Below are 20905 nucleotides of genomic sequence, written 5' to 3'. Positions count from 1 at the left end.
CGTAAGAATGACTAAGTGACCTTAGGTTTTGGTGATTAATCTTCATCTAATGTATGTTTTTTCAATAGCTCGAAAGCATTTTAGTGCCCTTAGAAATGCAGGTTATAGGGCTATGCATGTTGCATGCACATGACTCGAGAAATGCAGTGAGATGTCTTACACCATTTGGAAGCAACCTTCAGGCTTACTTTTCTTGGCACGCTTTGCTGAATCATGCAGCAGTGCCAGGGGCATCTCCTGAAAATGAGTGTTAGTTTTCCACTGATCTCTAGGCAACTGGGTGTCTTCCAAAGTGTCGTGGTTTGACATAGAAGTGAATTTTTTTCCAGGAAGTTGGGTCAAACCAATCAGTGGTCAGGTTTGGATATTGGCACCTGGAGTGACCACTGAAAGTATGGACATGCCTCTGAGAACATGGGGGTTAAAAGCAAGAACTCCCAGTGGAACTGTCTCTTTGGTTCCGCTTGTCAGAGAGTGCAGACTCTCCCCTGCCCATCCATGGGCTGGGTGGGGGAGGGGAAGCCACGCGGCCTTGTCCAGGTAGGCCGAGGGGGCTGAAGGTCTGGAACCGAGCCAGCTCCTGCGGACGGAAGGGTGGAGAGAAGCGGAGATGCCTTTGTCATCCCCCCCCCCCCCCCCCCCCCAAGAGGGAAAGAGACAGAGAGCCTGATGGCACCTGGAAATTTGCCGGCAGAGGAGAAGGAGAAAGCGGGGGGATGATGCCCAGCGTGGGAGATGGGAATGCTGGGCAGAGATTTCAGCCGTCCAGGGAGTCTGAACTTTTAACCCTTTCCGGGAAATTAGGGCTTTGTAAAATATTACTCCTCCTTGATTTGTAGTGGAAGAGAGACAGTCTGGGACCTGAGATGTTAGAAGAAGAAATATTTAGGTGGGAGGAGATGATGAAGTAGCTTTTGGCTGGAGTTTTCTTGTTAGCCATAGACTGAACCAAAATCTCCTGCAATAGAGACTGCATTTTAAGGGGATGCAGTGGTGACCCAAGGAGACCTGCTTCAGCAACTAACAGCACAGGAATGGCAAGAACAGAGGAAAGCTGAGGAGGGAATGGTGATGCCTTCTGTCTTCAGGAAGAAGATGATCTCTGTTCCTGGACCCTTGGCCCCAGGGGAAAATGGGGGGGACTGTAGTCCCAAGATGAGAAGCTGAACTGTTGTATCTTTGGGTCCGTGGCAAAGCATCCTTAAAGGAGCCCTATGAGCAGTCTGTCCATGCACGGTGGTGAGAGCACTGTGACATGGAAAGGAGAGTGTCACACTGGCAGATTTTCTCCGGGCGGTTGCCATGTGTGACATGGAAACACAGGAGGTGGCAACTGTGTTTCCTGGGGGGTCTGTGGTGCAAGAGAGACTTCTCTCTCCCTTGATAGACTGAGTATTGATTATCTGAAGGGTGGTAATTTGATCAGGAATCCCGGGTAATGTTTCATGGTGGGTGTTTTAGGAATTGGGAGGAGGAGGGGTGTTTTAAAAGGTCTTCATCCTGGATTTAGTTCATGTGTTTTCTGTAGTAGTAGTAGTTTAATAAAGTTTTTTTCCCTTTGTTATTAAGCTTGGGCCTGCTCTGGTCTGTTCCTGATAACATCTCACAGCATTTATTTGGGGAAGGTGTATTTTCATGGGGGCACTGGCATTGCGCCAGTGTCAAACCATGACACAAAAGTAATCTCAGGGTCATCAGACACAAATAATGGTAAATCAAATCCCATATAATTTCACTGCAATGGATTTTATTTAAGAAATTTTCAAAAAGTCTGTGTAGAATTCTACTTTTCACTAGAAAACAGTAAATTAGAATGGATTGTTCCTCTTTTTGATTATGTGGTAACAAGCTACTTTCAGAAATATTTAATTATTGATGTTAATTATTGAATTATTGCCTGTTTATGTACACATCAATTTCTTTAGACAAAAACATTCTGTTTCCAACTAGATCCGTAGCTGACCAACACTTCCATAGAATTTTCTATATTTCCTCATTTCTTAGCAGTAGAAGATGTTAGAGATCTTTCCTTTTTGGAAGCTGCACTAGAAAAAAGAAAAAAAAAACCCACATTGTCTGCTCCACATGTGTTGCTTTTCTGTATGTTTACTCTGATAAAATTTATTGATTAACTTTTTCATAAACCATGATGGGCTAGATGGGAATTATTTTTAGTTTTACTAGCCAGGAAAGGCAATGTCAGTCATGCTACCAAAAGGAAAGCCTTTGCTGGGAAAAGTTTTTTCACTAGGTAATAGAGGTAGCCAACTCAGTCAACTAAAACAACTAAATTGCTGCTTAGTGGTCTCCTGTGTACCACAGATGAGTGTTTTATGATGGTGTCTGTGTCCATAGAATGCGTTCCTTCCATCTGTCTGATGTTATTGTTATATGTGCTACATGTTTTCTTTAAATTTTTTGCAAGAGTTAATTGATGTTATATAATGACTGGAAGGGCTTTGCTTCCACTTCCACTAGCACTTGAGGTATTTTATGAGGGTAGCTAATTGCCAGTTCCCCTGGTCACCCTCAATGGATTAACATACCGTTGTAGATAGACTGAACAACAGGCTGCTGTTCATCATCAGAAACCTTCTGTGACTGTGGTGAGAAAGCTTTGGAAGCACTTTTTGCATTTGTTTGCATTCTGTTTTGAATAGGTGGACAAATAATTGTCTAGGTATAAAGCTGGGAGTAGGCAATATAAAAAGAACCAGCAAAGCTCTGGAAAACATCTAGAAGCAAATATGGCATTTTAGACAAAGTGGCTGAGGAGCTTGGAAGAATATTCTGCTAAATACCAGGTCAGCTTCTGAGACTGACTTCCACCAGAGCACATCAGGTGTAGTAGCTATCACTAATGGCTGCATTTCACTCCTGTGTGGACAAAGTAGGTACCAAGAGTTTTATCTGGTTTGGTGCTGGTTCAGCTGCACCAACAATGATGTGGGAGAGCCAAGACATAGACTCTGGACTGTGCAGAGTCTGATTATGATCAGAAGCAAAATTATCATTGATTTTAGTGGAAAGAGGGCGTTTTCTTAAACATAGGGTTAGAAGTCAGCTTTGCCAGAAAAGATCTTGGATTTTGAGTCGACAAAAAGTTGAACACAACACAAGCATATGGCCTTGCAGCAGTGAGGACGAACTGTTTATGGGCCTGTGCTGCCATCAGGCTGAGGGGAACCTTAATTCCACTCTGCCTGACATTATTGTGGTCACTGAGAATGTCTCAGTACTGCAGGTCTCATGATCTGCAGTAGAGTGTCTAGTTTTGGGGCCACCAGTTTAAGAAAGAGACATTGACTGAAGTCAGCCCTATGAAGGATCACCAAGATGGACAGGGAGTTGGAGCACATGACATATGAGGACACTAAATTGGCTGGGATATGTTTAGCCCCAGGAAAAAACAATGTTTAGGGGAGATCTGATGGCTCTTTTCCATTCTCTAATGTGAAGATACAGAGAAGGCAAGGAAAAAGCAACATCACCAGGTTGCAGCAAAAGAAATGTTGTTTGTGTGGAAGCAAAAACATCCACCATAAGAGTTATTAAGCATTGCAACAAGGACTCAGAGGAGTTATGGAGTCCCTGTTTTTGCAGTTTATCAGTTTGACCAGATAAAGCCCTGAGTGACCTTGTCTGATCAGGAAGATAACATTTCTGTGAGCATCACCTCCAGAAGTCTCTTCAATGCTAAATTAACCTATGAAAATTCACAATTGCTTCTTCAATTGAAAATACCTTAATATATGGTTACCAGAGACTGAAAACAATATTCACAGGGTAGAATTTTTTTGGATTTCTGAATGTTTATTAGTACTACTTCATTATATCAGGAGGCAGCATAGCTACATTCTGAATTACTTTGGTTATGGCAGCAATACAGTTGGGTAATATCAAGAATTATTTTACATACTCAGATACACTGTAACAAAATATGCTAAAGTTGCAAACGTATTTAAATAATTTGCTAAAAACTGGGCAGAGCAGGATCATTTCAGACTTTGTGCTTCTATTATAATTCTCAGCTTTGTTTTAGACAGATGTAAAATATATGAACAGCAAAGATTTCACAGTCATGTGGCTCTAGGACAATGAATTGAATGACAGCTTGTTGAAATTATGTAGGTGCATGGGACCTTCTTGGTATTCATGGTCACAGTATTTTCCTCTTGTGCAGATTTGCTGGTACCAATGAAGTGGTCCTGGCTTACCAGAATAGAAGAACTTGGACTAATTTGTCCTTCAATAAGTTATCTCTTCAATAATTGACAGTATTCAGTCCCCAGCCCAAAATCTTTTGAAGCCACATTCATTTCAAATGTTTATTGTCAGAAAGCAATAGCCAAAGGCTGGTCTCCACCACAGCCAGAAAAAATGACAACTTCTATCTTTCCATGGTTTGTCTGAGCACAAGTGAATTGGAACCCTGTAGAATTAATGAGTCCCCTTTTAAATTTTTTACATTATAGGCAGTAACTGTAGTAAGTGAGATACCAGGACTGATCTGTTCAGAAGGGTGCATCTGATGATAAGGGACATGATACAAACACTTTGTTCTGGCAACTAAACCGAAGCACAAACTAGAAGCTATGGGCAAGCCCTAGGAAGACTGTATGGGTCTATGTCATGTATGTTCACCCCATTCTTATGCTTTTCCTTAGGTATTCTTGCTTCTGGGTATAATCAGAAATAGGATATTGTATTATGGGCCTATCTGAGTTTCTCCTTTTTGAAAACTACACAGCAGCTGTGAAGAATCTTTTGTCTGCTCCAGATAATCTTTAGAGATCAAATGAAATAGAGTGGAAACAGCATAGACATTTTAAGACAGATGCCTGAAAAGCTTTACAGGGACTTTGTCATTCAGCTACACTGGAGTATGTACTATATGTTACGCTGCATGGGATTAAAAATACCTATTGAGCTAGAATGAAGAAGGATATCAGTTTATCTTTAAAACAAACAAACAAACAGACAAAACCCAAAACCAAACCAAACCAAAAAAAAAAAAAAAAAAAAAACAACAAAAGAAAACTCCAAACATCAATTTTACAAATAAAGCAAGCCATTTTTATCCTGCTATTTAAAAAGCCATTTGTTCTTGCACCATAACCTATTTATAAGTTTAAGTGTTCTCAGCACCATGGCAAAGGGAGAAAAGGAGGGAAAGAGCAATTAGAAGCAAATATGCTCCTGCTCTGCTCAGGAGATGAGATGTTGATCTGCTCCAGTCATCTGAAATAATATTGAAAGACTGGAAGAATCCTGTGGCAAAGAGCAGTAACAGAAGGAAAACTGATATCCTGGTGAAGTATCTGTTTAACAGCTTGTGTTCCTTCTAGGGCTCTTCCAAAGTTTCCATTTCAGACCCAAAAGGCTACTTTTGCACAAAGCTATTTTTATATATATTTATCTACCAAAAGATAAAGAACATTTGCCCTGAAAACTTCAGAAACTCTGAGGTCTTGTAGCTATTGTCAGCACAGTTAATCCAGAGACATCACCCCCCATTAAAAAAAAAAAAAAAAGAGTAAACTGATAAACACTTAAAAGCATTAAAATTTACAAACATATCTATGTGTCCATTGCTGTAGGCAATCCAAGTATTTTAAGTCAGGTAAGAAAGAGATATGCAACAACTTTTATGTTAAAACCTGATGTTTTAATGCCCAAAGGAAAAAGCAATTTTTTTCTTTTCAAAAGAGGGTATAAGTGAGAGAAAATCCATCTCACTGTGCAAAAAAATTGTGAACTTAAGACTTTCAGGCCAGTGAAATAATTTCTTGGCCTTCTCATCTCTCCATTCCACTGCAAATACGCTTTGTTATTTTCCATACACAGCATGTTTGCAAAGAGTAAATTTGTGTGTCTTTCTCAGGGAAGTGCCTCTAATTCTTAGAGGCTATCCATAGCATGCAAAATCTGCAAGTTCATTCAGGATTAGTCCTAATAGTTAGGTCTTGCTTCAGTAGACGGACATCCCTTCATGCTGGAATTTGCCTTCATAGCAGGTCCTTGGGCTGGAGGCTTGACCATTGCTGCAGTGTAAACACAAACTGCATAACTGTGCCAAATGCCTCTTGAACTTGACTCCAACAAATACATAGAGCACAGGGTTGAGGCAGCAGTGGGAGAAAGCAATTTTACGGCTGATGTGAAAGGCAAGGTTAGAGTCTTTTGCATACTGACAGGTAGGTGGTGGAAAAGTAGTCAGGAAGCTGAGGATGTTGTAGGGTGCCCAGCACAGGAAAAAAGCCACCACAATAATGAGGATGAGTCTCACAGTTCTCTGCTTTCTGCGAGATCTTGCTCTAAGCAGGATTATGAGTATCTTGAAGTAACAGAATATGATGACTCCAAAGGAAAACAGGAAGAGTACATTTCTCACGTAAATGTCCACCTTTTTCCAATTCCCATCGGCATAATCACAGAACCTGTGCTCTTCCAAGTCTTCTTGCACTGTGGTGTGAATCACCTCAGGAACCACAATTAAGATGCTAACAGTCCAGACAGCCAAGGACACCAGAACACCGCAGCATTGTGTCTGGGATCTCAGAGTTGAAAGGGGGTTCACTACAAACAAATACCTCAGGATAGTCATGAGAGTCAAAAAGAAAACACCACTGTAGTAGCCAATGGAGAAAATAGCATTTGATGCTTTGCAAAGGAACTCACCAAAAATCCATCCAAAGGACTGGTCCACTACCCAAAAAGGCAGCATGCAGGAGAAGACTAAATCAGAGATACAGAGATTCATGATGAAGATGTTTGTTAAAGATGTAAGGTTTTCGTATTTCAATAGGATCCATAACACCAAAGTGTTTCCTAGCAGACTGAGGAAAAATACCAGAATGTAGAGGACAGCAGTGAGATAGATGTTAAATGTGAAATAGTCACCCATTTCACAGACGTTGGTTTCATTAGGGTATTCAAATGAGTAATTGTCATCTAAATGATAGTCTTCATCCATTTGTCTGTGCAAATCTTGTGCTGTTCTCCAGCAGCTACTTCAAAGGACTGCAACAAATCAAATGAAATCTTTTGTGAAAATCAACTCAATAACTAAACTCCCACTCTGGGGGCTTCTGTTTTAAGACAGAAAAAGCAGCAGTGAAACTAGCCATTTGGAGAGACAAAGGACTCATTTCTTCTTATGACTAGAACATGAGCAGGTAGATACCAAAGACTTACTGCAAACCACTCAAATCTTAATTACATAAGAAGTCAGAAACTCAGATATTTCTGAAGCAAAATGTTTGGTGACAACTTTCAATTACTAAGTTTCTACTATATGAATGTGCATTGTTTTTTGATGTAAATGTCTCAGCTGCCAAGACTTTCAAAGATGCTAGTGTTTTTTCAGTTTTCTGGAGTGGTATCCAACTCCTAAGCACTTCACTGTATAGATGATTCTTGGTCACCGAAGTTTTGCACCTCATAAACCTAAAAAGCTGAGCAGTACCAGTAGCAACAACTGTAGGCACTAAGAGCAGGAAAAGCCAGGTTTCTTACAGATTTTTATCTTGAGGTTTGTTGATACCTGAACATCTCGAAGCTGTGGCAGAAGCATCATCATGCTGGGTGCTCTGTGCACTTCTGCGGCCTGATGATTCTCAGGGATGTGACTGGAGCAGAGATCACATCACAGTCCTTTTCTGGGAGTGCTGCCTCTCTGTCTTTATTCAGGCAGGAATTTAATCCCAGGTGGCTGGTGAGTTGAAACTGGCCAACAGGATCAAAAGTTAGTGGGACTGGGAAGATGGCATACAATCAGGTCACAGTGGCCTAATTTCTTTATGAAATTAAGCTTAAAAATAGGCACAGAAAATTCAGTCATACCTCTGATCAGTGGTTTAAAGTCTAAATACACTGTATCCTAGAAAAAGGCTTATTTGCATCACCATGTTTGGATTCTGTTTTGACTGAAGCCAGTGAGAGACCTGCCACTGAATTCCTTCAAAGTACAGTTGCAACAAAGAAACCCCACAGCTCAGGCCAGAATTGTGCTAGTGACATTTTCCTTTTTTAATTACTGAAGGCAGAATCTGCCTGCTACATCCAGACAAAGACATGCTGCCTTTGGAGGACAGGAGATCTATGTCTACACCAGGGAAGCATGTCAGGGAGCACTCCTGGCTGCCAGAATTTAATGCCATCCGTGGGGATAGGTGGTTCAGGTCAGCCAGAACATAACACAGGCAGCACAGGATAGGGACCATCTGTCCAGTGGGTTGTGATTAGCGAGTTTTGGAGGCAAGGGATGTGTAGGATTCAGTACTGTGACAGCAAGTGGCCCTGGAACATTTACCACGAGAGTCACAGTTCTAATTGGAAAGATGTTTGTGGCTCTCAGTTTGTACAGTGCTGCAGTTTTCAGGCATGCAGGGTAAGTCCTTGCAAAGGCAGTCATCCTCTCTGGTTTTACATGACATTACAGACAACACTTAAGCAATGAATAGTTTAGATTGAGGTCCTGACCATCACTGTGTCCTATTTCAGCTCAGGCTGGGGTATGCTGCTCCTTAGCAGCTGTCCTAAGGGAGCAGAGAAGCCTCTTTGTGAATAATCAAGGTTCTCCAGGGATGAGAGGACAGTACTAACATGTGTCTTCACCACTTACTGTCTCCTTTCGTGCTGACCATCCAGTGACAGCAAGCCCCAGGGCAGGTGTGCCCACAGGCCAGGAGCTAGACAGCCAGCAGGGCTGCTCCTGGGCTGCTCCTGATCACGGCACAAATGCTGCTGGCCCCTGACACAGGAACTTTCTCACAAAGACCTCAGCCCTGATCACTGCCTCTGCCTGGGAAGTATTCTGACCTGCACATGTCCTGTCCCTCATCACATCATGCCATTCTGCTCTTCACACCCTTGCTGCAGGGTAGGCAGTGGTTAGAGAGCAGGTGTCTGCTGGGGAGCTTTGCTCACCCTCCTGCTTGCTGTCAGGAGCTAAGCAATACTTGTAAGGCAGAAAGCACCATTTTACAAAGGTGTTTTGAGATTATGTCAGATAACAGTTAATTGCCAAAATAAAGAAGTGTACCAACACATCTCTTTTCTTCACAGTTCAGATGATAGGAGATGGTAAATAATTTCTGCAGTCCAAACAATCTCTATTTTTCTCCATCTTCCCCAAGGACACTGATGCTGAGTGTGCAGGCACTTGATTAATACTGGCAGACAGCTGTGATTGGAAACTGTGTTAGGGACTCTTGCTATTTCTGTCTCCAAATTTCCATATGCCTTGGCATCTTACCCAGCTGACTCAAAAGGCTCTGTCTTGCACTTCGGGAGGAGCCAGAGGAATGCTTGGTTACATGGGGACAGGTGTCCCCTCTCTGATTTTGAGTCCAGCATTTCCAGAGAATGTAGGAAAATGCTTCTTTGAGGTAGCTTGTTCCTGGTTGATTTTTAATGCTGCAAAGTTAGCTCTTGGATAATGCCACATTTCACAAAACAAGTTAATTAATCATATGCCATCTTACCTGGTGCAGGGTCCATGGAATTACAGATAGAGGCTTCAGCCTACAAAGCATCAGACCTTGAGGATGGTTGATCAGGATTATATGCTCCGATACTATGTTTCTACCAGCTGAGAAGCCCTCCATCAGGTCAGTCATGGTAAGGAGAACCCTGCAGGAACCTAAGGCACTTGGATATTTTTCTTTTTACCTCAAAACACCTTAAATCAAAACCTGTATTTTTGTTCTATTGTATTTTATCTTCCCCATTTCAACTCTGCAAGTAAGAAAAGCTGTGTATGGATTTTCAGGTAAGATATATACAATATAGATATAAAAATATAAAATATACAATATAGAGATAAAAAATGATCTGACTCGATCAACAGGTAAAAAATATGTCAGTGTCACACAAGAAATACAAATCATGCAACTGTTTTCAATATATATATAATGGTACAAGTGAGAGCAGTAGTTGCTTGAAAGATGGAAATTAACTTAGTTTCCGTTGTCAGGACAAATAGTAATAGAGGAAAAACACATCATACAGTTTAAAGTCATTCCTGTCCTTCTGAAGATCACTCAGCAAGGCATTCAACATTCATTTCACTCTTGTCCAGAAAAACTGCTTCTCCAGAAGCCTTCATTTTCTAGCATGGCTGTGCTTTGTCTTGGAGCATCATATTAAAAAAAAGATTCTAGTACAGAAATGGGGAAACAGTACTATGAGTGACTTCCAGTTCAATTTTCTTTTTCTCTGAAAATTCAGTTTGACTTCTGTCAGCTGAAGGTACATATTATTCATCAGTTTATTTCATTTTCAAACTGAGCATTTGAAAGAGCGGCTGGGAGGAGCTGTCTGCTCACTTTGCAGTCAGTGGAGGGAGAGAGGGACACTGGCAGTAGCCACATCAGCCCCCTCTCTGTGCTCTACTGCTCTACCAGCAGCTGAGACAGCCCCCTTTAAGAAGATTCCTGGCATTTACACAGACAAGCTGAGGTTACTCTCATCTTAATTGCAAAAGATAAGGGGAGTGCAGTAGAGAGAAGCCCCCTACCATAAGGCATGCACTGATGGCATTTTTTATTCACTTTATTCATAAAGCCCCTGGACTTCACAGCTTGTTCTCCATGTTTCTCAGGGAAAAAAAAAAATATATATATATTTTTGCAGACTGGTTTACATAGGCAGCAAACATTGACACATAAAATAAATTTCTGTTCCCCTTAACTAAATTTATCTGGTAGCTGCTTCCTTAGATAATCTTTTGTTCCAGATTGAGATAGGAACTAAAAATCCCAAATGTGACCTTTTCTGGCAAGAAAAGGCTTTAGTTTTTCAAACAGGTTTATGGAGCAGCCATTTAATTTAAGGAAATTAAAACACAATAAATAACATTTCTCCTTCCCTAAGGAGGTATCTGTCTTGGAGCACAGCCTTGGAGTCACATGTAGGAGATGGATAGGGAAAGTCCTGGAAGTCATGACTGGCAGATAGACTTGGTCCAAAGCACAAGTCTACTCTGGACAGTGTGATCTGTGCTCGTGGATGAACTTTTTGTCTGCCTTAGAGGAAATCTGCACATGGTAACAAACTCTTCCAGGATATGGATAAAGCAAAAAATCATGGTAAAGTGAAAAGTCAGTAGGAATTCCCTTGTCCAATTCAATTTTGTAGAGTCTCAAGAAGCCCAGCTCATCAAGGAATCTCTTATCCTACTTTTAAAGCAAAATATTCAGTTGGGTTGGGATTATTTTCTGAGACCAATACTCCCGCTTTTGCCCCATGGGTTTCACAAGGCCGGTACAACACTCACAGTGAACCTGGAATCTTGGTGGCCTCCTGCTCCTCCTGAGCTCTGCCTCAGTCCTAGCCATCAGCCCTGTGATAACCACAATCTATGGAAGCAGAAACATCCCAAATTAAGAATCTGGAACCCATCCTGAAACACACATTTGAGTTCAAATTTCCATACTAAGTTGGCAGCCCAAGGCTTGGACAGGAGCACTCTTTGCTGTGTTAAGAACTGGCTGGAAGGCCAGGCCCAGGGAGTCATGGTGAATGGTGCCACATCCAGTCACTAGTGGTGTCCTACAGGGACCTGTGTTGGACCCAGTCCTATTTAATATCTTTATTGATGATCTAGGTGAGGACATTCAGCCTACCATTAGCAAATTTGCAGTTTTATTGTGCTAGGGCTGTTCAGAAAGGATGTGGTGCTGGCAGCTGGGCAGCAGCTGTCCAACAGAGCACAGGCGGGAGCAACCTTGGCCAAAGAGGTTTGTGTGGAAGTGGAGGTGGTTGGTATCCTTCCTGTGGTTTCCTGCAACAGACTTTGTGCCAGCAGGATTGCAGCTCTGGGTATTCTCTATTCTCCCCTAGGGCAAGAGCAAGGAGAAATCCAGCCCTTACTTTTGTGGGATGGTACAAAGGAGAGCATCGCTCCCTGCTTACGGCAAGGCAGGGTTTGGCCATGGTTTTCCTGGTCGTTCATGCAGGGATGGGATGAGTAAGCAGTTCTGCAGGATGATAACAAGTAGCCCTTTTGGCAATAATTGGCTGTGAGGAAACAGAAAACAGGAGCTTTCTGAGATTTTTTGAGTGGAGAAATTGTCAATTTGTTTCTACAGTGTAGACAAGTGTGAGTTTAAATGCATTTCTTGCAAGAAAAGAGCTTGCATTGATCTCTGTGTCTGACATGTACTTCTGATTTTTCTTAATAGCAGCACTCCTGCTAGGCCCAGAACACCAGCCCATTTCTCTTTGCCAGACAGCAGTGACACGGGATACCACTTTCCCATCTGCTCCATAGAGAACATAAATGCTCCATTATTTGGCTGTGAAAAAGAGCATCACTTTGTTTCTTAGTAGCTATGTTTCTTGGCAGTTGAAACCAAGCAAAACCACTTCTTATTTTTCCTTCTAAAGCAGAACATATCTGCAGGTTTTTGCTGCCAACAAAATGTTGACCCCCTCCCTGTCTCTCTGTGCAGATGTACACATATCCCCCTGATCATATACTGGAAAATGGGACTCTCCTTGAGCCATCTCACCAGCCACTGCATTATATTTAAACAGCAATCTTAGAGCTGAATAAGGAGTCTGTTAAGTAAAATGTGTGTAAAGAAGCTGACTCTATTCCCTCACGGGTTCTTATAGGCAAAAAACAAGACAATTATTAAGACAAAGGAACACATCACAGTTTTGGGAGAAATAGCCTCATGTCTTTCTCTAAAGCTTATCACAAATCAAGGCTTCACATAAAGTTCATGAACTTATTTTTATGGCTCAGGGACGACATTAAGAATAGGATTGTATTTTTCCACAAAATTCCATTCTACTGGTATATTTAAGCTATATGACCCCTTTTTTTTTAATTTTTTTTTTTCCCAAGAGGATTATAAGCCATATGTCTAAAGAATTTGTATCTGACATTTTGGGTAAGATTTCCAGTGTTCCTGCTGGGCCCATTGATGAAACAGATGGAAACTGTGCTGATAGCCATTGATGTGACCAGTACGTACAAGGGGGTATTGCCCTGCTCCTGAGGCTCCTGACTGTTGTCTTGTTCTTTTAAAAGTTTTAAAGTTCTTTTAAAAGTTTTTATGCTTTCTGATGTTTACATATTTTTACTGGAGTTTCTCACGCATGTTCATGTTAATAATGATTGTTTTACATTCTTCTTTGTGAGAAGAAAAAATTAATGGACTGTTAGTTTGATCAGTGTGGTTGGAGAGGTGATAATTTCATCCTCCAATCCACTACTACTTTTAGAATTTTATATATTGCGAAGTTAGAAATAAAGTTCCCTTCTTTTTCCTTCTTTTGCATCTTAAGTGAATGCGTGAATTCTTTTGTGTCGTAGTGCAACTCCTGACTGCAGGCCTGGGATGTGGCCTGGAGAGAGATAATGGGGGGCAGCCTCAGCATCTGTGTGTGCAGGCAGAGGGAGGTATATTTTCTGGAGAGATGGATGAGCAGTGTCACTGCAAGGAGCCCAGCTTTGTCACAGTCTGTCCTCGTCCCTGGCAATGCAGGCACAATCTGGTTTTATTGACTATCAGATGGGCTCACTTGTATCAGACCATTCCCGCTCATGAAGCCATTCTGATGCTGCACTCCCAGAGACTTGCAAGGCTTTAGCAAAAGGGAAAAGAGAAAGAGAGAAAATCCTACCCACTGAGCCATGCTTGCACAAAGTGAAAGGCTGGGCATAGTGTAATTAAGCAAACAACATAGACTCATAGAATGTTAAGGGGTTGGAAGGGATCTTAAAGATCATCTACTCCCAGCCCTCCTGCCTCAGGCAGGGACACCTCCAACTAGACCAGGTTGATCAATGTCCTATCCAACCTGTCTTTGAACACTGTCAGGATTGGGGCATCCACAACTTCCCTGGTCAACCTGTGCCAGTGTCTCATCCCTCTCAGAGTAAAAAATTTCTTCCCAATATCCAACCTGAATTTCTCCTCTTCCAATATCCCCATTACTCCTTGTTCTATCACTGCAGTTCCTGATGAAGAGTCCTTCTCTGGCTTCCCTGAAGGCCCCCTCCAGATACTGGAAGGTTGCTATGAGGTCTCCATGCAACCTTCTCTTCACCAGGCTCAACAACCCCAATGCTCTCAGCCTGTCTTCATAGGGCAGGTAGTCCAGTCCCCTTATCAATTTTGTGGCCTCATCTGGACTTGTTCCAACACTGCCATGTCCTTCTTTTGTCAAGGACACCAGAACTGTACTCAGCTTCTCCAGGTGGGGCCTCACAGGAGCAGAGCAGAGGGACAGAATCACCTTTCTTGACCTGCTGGCCGTGCTCCTTTTGATGCAGCCCAGGATTCCTTTGGCTTTCTGGGCTGTGAGTACACACTATTGGCTCATGTTGAGTTTATAATCAACCATCACAGAACTGTATATGTCACTGCTGTCTTCTCAGCACTTTATAATCAGTTTTGTTTGCTTTCCCTTCATCACATCTTTTATGTTTTGCAGAACATCAGAGAGTTTGAGTTTGCCTTGTTTATCTCACTTGTACTCACCGGCTTCAGCTATTCCCTACCCTGATCCTGGATGGCTCCTTGGCACCCAGACCCAGCTGGGTAGCACCCTGTGTGCCTCCAGTGCTTCCAGTGGACTTCCCTGGCTGGGCTGGGAGCCCTTGCATGCTCATCCCAGTGTGGAACTCACCTGAGGCAGCTTATTCATGTGCATGCAAAAGCAAGACTGAAGAACAAAGGGCTGCAGCCAGGTCAATGTATGAAGCACCTCTGTATTCCCCTCTCCACTGGCTGTATGATGGTCCCTCCTCTGCTGGTGTGAATTGCTACCTGCTCTCTTGAATAGACATGCTGCAGCTCTCATGAAGACTAAAATGTGATTTATAAGCAGCCTCCTGTGCCCAGAGGGATAGTGTGCCTCAACATGAGGCAAGTCACAGTATGGCATTTGCCTATCACCAGAACAAAATTGTTGGCTGCTCTGTTGTCCCTGCTTTTTCTCAGAATGGCAGCTGCTCTGTGTTCTGACAGAGGTTTGGATGGGGCAATCTTTGGCACAGATCTCTTGACACTGCAGACCTGAAGTGCTGCCGCTGCCATGGAGGTACAGGACATGTGAGCACAACTTGCTGCTGTTCCGCTGCCCCCTCTACTGCCACCCATCTGAGTTACTTGGCTCCCAAAATTGCTGCTCTGCATTGGAGCCTGTGAAGAGGGTGATGCTAGAAAACCAGATGAAACAATAAAGGAAGACAAAAGAAACCACTCTGCTCACCACTGACCACTCATTTCCTGTGAGTTTTGGAGAAGATTATATACAGATAGCATATATATACTATATATATGTTCTCTTTGCCCCTGGTGGCCACCTACTTCTGGAGAGAACCAAAGGCTAGGGCTGTTCTTTGGGTTAAATTTGGAATCAGAGAAAAGAGGTGCAGGATGCAGGGTGGTCAGGACCATAACAGCTTTAAAAAAAAAATTGCAAGGGAGAAGCAAAAGATTGCAAGGGAGAATGGCCTGAGGCTTTATTGGGTTGAAAACCTGATGGCATCTCAAATGGTGGTCAGGAAGTAGCTCAAAGAGGGGGTGGCTCAGTCAGAGTTTGGGAAAACAGAACTGACTGGGGAAAACAAAGCATTTCATAATTAAAATTACCTTTTCTACAGAAGACAGAGTTGGAGGAATTTCCTTGTGCAAGGAGATTTCCAGAGCACAGCCAGTTTCCCAACACTCTTTGTCTGATGAGTCAAAGCAAAATAAATCACATTTGTTAAAACAACCCCAAAACATAGTACATTCAGAGCACTGTTTACGTTAACAATGAGGCAATTAATAGCTTGCACCAGAAACAATTAACCACAACTGAGAACACTCCTGTCCTGTTTTAGTCCCTACTTCCCCAAACCCCAGCACTTCCTTCTGATGGGCCATGGCTGCTCACGGGCTAGAGGCACAGCCCAGGCATGGTGCATCTCTTCAAATACCTTCCTCCATCTCCCCCAGAACAACTGCAGCAGCAAGGACTTCTCAAGATGATTGTGCAGTAACTGCAGTTCAGACAGTCCTGGACTGCACTTGGTCTGTGCCACCAGGTGAAATCCATCTCCTGGCAGACAAAGTCAGTGCATGCTTTCCTCTCAAAAGGCTTTTCAGAGAAATCCTTTCATTTGGCTACCCCTGTGAGCACAGCTGTTCTTTTCAAAGGTTTGGGCTGAAATTCTGCTGGCTGAAACATTCAGTCTGAACTCAGAAATTCTTAAGATCCTGCTAGATCTGGCTTGGTCTCACACTCCCACATCTTTTTCTCTAGCATTTTGCTCATTTGTTTATATTGAAGATTCACTGTTGTTACAAGAGGCATCTCAAAGTGCTTTACCACCTTGCAGAAGACATCTGCACACTCCAATGTGCCACACCATGTTGCTTGTACACACATATTTCAGCACCAGAGTATAAGCAAGCAGGTGGCCAGCAACAGCAAGTCCACCCAGAAAAAGGGGCTCTAGCAGAAAGTCAGCTGTAGCCCACATTCCCCAGAAGGGGGTAACATCAGGGGCTCTGTGTGTCAAGCAGTGGTGAACCGAGACAAAATCTTAATATTCCAGTTCCTGAGCCATTTCATAACATCTCTGGCCATCTGTCTTTTGGCAAGATCTTGTGGTAAGTGCAGTGAGGGCAAATAATACTTTATGTAGCAAGGGCTGGCATGCTCTTCCCAAAACTGTTCCCCAGCTTCTAAATGTGCTACACTTACCCCTAGATAGCTCCAGTCACTCAGGCCAATTGTCCTGTTCAATCCACCTGGCAGAGGCATATTCTTCTTTAGTGATATTATGCTCAAACCACATTAAACAACCACTGTTGTGTCTTTCAAGGAAAATCAAGTTTGTGAGCTGGGAATTGTAGGCAGCTCCTTCGCACAAATTAAAGGGCAGGAAACCAAAAGGCAAGAAGCTGAAGGCACTAATGCAATTCGGAGCTGTTAGCAAGAGTCTCCAGACCTGCATAAAGGTGAAATAATCTAGAAAAATGGTCTCCTTGGACACTTTCCCTTTTCAAATTATTCCTTACTTAAAACAGACTTTAAATACATTTGTGAATGATAAGGAAATTCAGGCTAGTTAATCATGGATGACATGAAGAATCCACACAGGACATAGAATTAACAAACACATTTCCTTCTTCAAAACTGGGATGTGATCTCACCTATCCTCTCCCAGTTCAAAGAAGCAGCCCCATGGTGTCTCAGTGCCAGAGAGCACAAGGCTTTCAAATTCCCATGCAAAGCTCTTAAGACTCAGAGACAAAACCCTTGAATTTTGCTACGTATTTTAGCCACCACCCCAAGTGACCAGAGTTACTTCTGTACATGTCAGTACCTCTTCTCCAGCAGCGGAGCTGACTGAGGTGCAAAGAGCAAACCTCCAGCCCTGATCTTCCAGCAGGCCCTTGTGGGGCTGTGCAGTACAGTGGAATCAAGCATGCATTTGTGAAACCACCTGGTGTGACTGCTGGGGCTGCTTCTTCACTGGGGAAGAGGCAGCCAAGCACAAAGGATGTGGGCAATGCAAAGCACTTGGTCCTAGGGGCCTGCAACAGCCTGTCTGTCTTGGAAGGTGTAGCTAAAGCCCTGTGTAGTCATGGCTGTGTGAAATGTAGCAAGCAGACTTTGTGAACTGATCCTGAGCTTTGTGTCAGTTCTTGTGTAACTCTGCCCTAATCAGGGTCAAGACCCTGCACCAACAAACTCCCTGTTCAGCTCTGAATGCCAGAGATCACTGGAAGTGTAAGCCCCAGCTCTAAATGTGCATTCCCATCTCAACCAAAATTGCAACCTGCATTTCAGAGTAATGTCTGTGTTTTGTTCCTTTTTGTCACAAACTACCTCTTCTTTTCCTGAAACAAAATGAAATTTTCCCTTACTTTGGAATTTCCCACAGCACCAAAAAGACCAACTTCTGCTGAGCCCTATGCAAGATGCTGCCACCAATGGTGTATAAAATTGGCAGTGGCACTCTGTGGTTAATGTGAGCAAAGTGAGGTTTGCAGAAGGAGGTTTTTGAAGACCAAACATGAGACAGAAAGAAAAACCAAGATGCTGGGAGAGCTTGTCTGCAGGTAGAGGAGTCTCAGTGAGTCCTTTCATTTCACATTTTCTTCTATGATTGAGATATCAAATATCTCAACTTCATGCACTCATTGTCGCTTTTCCCACCAATATCTCTTGTTCCAAGCAAAAGATACAACCTGTTGCTGCAGGTAAAGTCTGTCTGACTCAGCTATTAGGAAGAAATTCTTCATTATGGGGAAGTTGAGGCACTGAAACAAGTTGTCCAGAGAAGCTATGGATGCCCCATCCCTGGCAGTGTTCAAGGCCAGGCTGGATGAGGCTGTGAGCAGCTTGGTCTAGTGGGAGATGTCTGTCCATGGAAGGGGGGTTGGAACTAGACAGTCTTTTCACCTCAAACCATTTTATGATTCTAGGGTTTCAGGTATAACACAGTTCCCCAGAGCTCATGCACGTTGTGGGAGGCACCCTAAGATCCAGAATGATTATTGGGATGTTAGCTTTGGTAGCCATCCTGCTTGGCAGCAGCCCACCCTGCTCATGCCCTTCAGCAGCAGCACTGCGCTTCTCTATCCAGGTTAAGGGGCTGTGTCTGTTTAAGTTCGACTGCATATTTATAGATATTATCGGGTTTTTTAGATCTGTAAGTGAAGCTGTAGAGATTTGTCTGGTGTTTGCATCAGGACCGGCAGATCAGGCACGAGCTCCAGGCGCATTGTTCCTGCAGTGACTGCAGAGGGAAGCAGGGTGCGGGCTGCGTGCATTGGCCATGGTTAGCTATAGGTGGCACGCTTGAACAGGGTAACCCCTGCCTTCCCTCGGCAGCCAGAGAGATCCCTGGTAAGGGACCTGACAGACATAGCTCTCCTCCAGAGGGTGGATTAGATGAACATCTGCTTTTCAACAGGCAGATACGCCCACACCTACATCAGCCACTGATAAGCAGAGATGCTGGGAAGCCAGATTTGATGAGGTCTTGCATGTGGTTGCAGGCGACTCCAGGTCCCTTGTGCTGTTTGCAGGGCACTGGAGTGCTGGTGGTGTGCTGTCCATCAATGCTGTTAGGACAAGATCTTTCTTTTGTCTCCCTCTTCACTCCCCTACTCCCCTCAGTCACTCTTGGTGAGGCTCTGCAGGACTTCATCTCCCATCCAGTCTGGAACTCTATCACAGCAGCCTGGAGCTGGCTGTCTTATTGCTGCCTCACCTTCTCCCTCCCTGCTGCCTTCAAACCATCTGGCTGGGATGTTTCTGGCACCTGTGGTTTTCCCCAGATGGCCAAGTCTCTTCTGGAAAGCACAAGTGGCTCTAAGCACTGCATGCATATGCATGGGTAATTTATAGTTCAGTTTGTGAAGCTAGACTAAAACCTCGGCAGCAATAGTGTATTTTCAGATATACTGGGAATGAAAATATTTGAGGTTCATTCTTAGTGAAAAAGTAAGAAAAACACCTATCTGTTTGGGACCAAATATTTCATGAGGAGAGGCAGAAGGGCATTCTAATTACCCAGAGGTTTTCTTGTTTCTAAAAGTGCAAGCAACATTTTCAAGAAAAACCACAAGAACAGAAAAGGGCAAGCCTTGCATTTAGAAGATGAAGTCTTGGATGTCAACTTTTCACAACATTTGTATTTTCCAGCTGAAGCTGTTCACTAAATGCTCCCCACTTCCCAAAGGCTGCTGGAGATGACTCAGGCGTGCACAGGGCTGGCAGGGCACAGCTGTGGCTGGGCAGTGGCAGATGCCGCTGACTCAGGCTGGGCGCTGCCCCATCACCTCTGCTTGCCAGGCTGGACTGGCACCTCTCCAGGGCAGGGACACCTTCTTAGAGCAGGTTAAGACCACCCTGGCCCCATGGGAGGGGAGGTGTAAGGTGGCCTTGCTCCAGCATCCAGGCCATGTATCCTTGAGCCTCACTGTCCTGGTCCCCAGCTTGCCCCCGGGGAAGAAGCATGACAAAATGTTTCTAGAAGCTTCACAGTGTTTCCAAAGAGAAGGAGTCTCATATGAGAGGAACCATATGCCCAAGTTTGATGGGCAAAAATGTTGTGCTTTTCCTTAAATTTTAGATAAGAATAGAGCATGTTTTTTCATCACAGTTCCCCCACCAACAGCCACTTTCAGATTTTGTCTGATAAAAATCCCATAATATGATAACATGGTAAATAGGTTTCAATGTTTCCTTTCTCAAAGATACCCTGATACTTTGTCTTATCTTGGCTTCAACCTGGGTGTATCCACATTGCTGATTAACACTAAAATTCTTAAAATACTCTTCAATTTTTCTAATAATAAAAAATGGAATTTTTCTCAAGACATTCTTTAAAATTATTAAACATATTCCTAAATTATTCCTTAAAATGTTCTTAAACAGCTCCAGAAGGCAGGTGATAGAAGCATGCATAAAACAGCAGAAAGAGACAAAAGGATTATATCAGAACTACAGTCATTAAGTCTTTTTCTACCATGTAAGGACAATCCCTTAGCTTCAGTGGTACTTCCAAGGTAACAAGTAAATGACCGTGCTACAGTCAAATGGAGTTCAACAGGAGGAGAGATTAGACAAATTGATTAAATACTTTATGTGAACTTCTAGTTACCTCTAGTGGCAGATCTGAATTTGTAATGCAGACAAAACACTATTTGAAATTAAGGTATTTTTCTTTCAACACTTCATCTAGGATTTTATAAGTCTGTCTCTAGAGGTGTCTGAGCAACAGGGTATAACTGTGTTCTTTTATGCTGAAAGAGCTTTATCTATCATTTTTTTAATGATAGATGAGGGAAAGTGACAAAATTTGCACCCTGGCTTGCATATCCTTATGAGATGTAAAGGAAATTCAGAAATTTAAATATGGGCAAAAAAGATGGGG

At 43.0% G+C, this 20905-nt stretch overlaps 1 protein-coding gene across 1 annotated transcript; it reads right to left on the bottom strand.

The window, feature by feature from the left end:
- Positions 1-5971: 5971 nt before the first annotated feature.
- Positions 5972-6976, bottom strand: XCR1 (X-C motif chemokine receptor 1). Its single transcript, XM_053996303.1, has one exon. The coding sequence runs from the start codon at positions 6974-6976 to the stop codon at positions 5972-5974; it is 1005 nt and encodes a 334-aa protein (XP_053852278.1).
- Positions 6977-20905: the final 13929 nt, after the last annotated feature.

The sequence above is a fragment of the Vidua macroura genome, chromosome 1, assembly GCF_024509145.1.
Source record: "Vidua macroura isolate BioBank_ID:100142 chromosome 1, ASM2450914v1, whole genome shotgun sequence".
Taxonomy (NCBI): Eukaryota; Metazoa; Chordata; class Aves; order Passeriformes; family Viduidae; genus Vidua; species Vidua macroura.
The sequence above is the reverse complement of the archived record's forward strand: the minus strand, read 5'-3'. Positions and strand labels throughout refer to the sequence as shown.

Coding starts and splice junctions, on each gene's coding strand:
- XCR1 (XM_053996303.1), bottom strand. CDS start 6,976: ATGGATGAAGACTATCATTTAGATGACAATTACTCATTTGAATACCCT.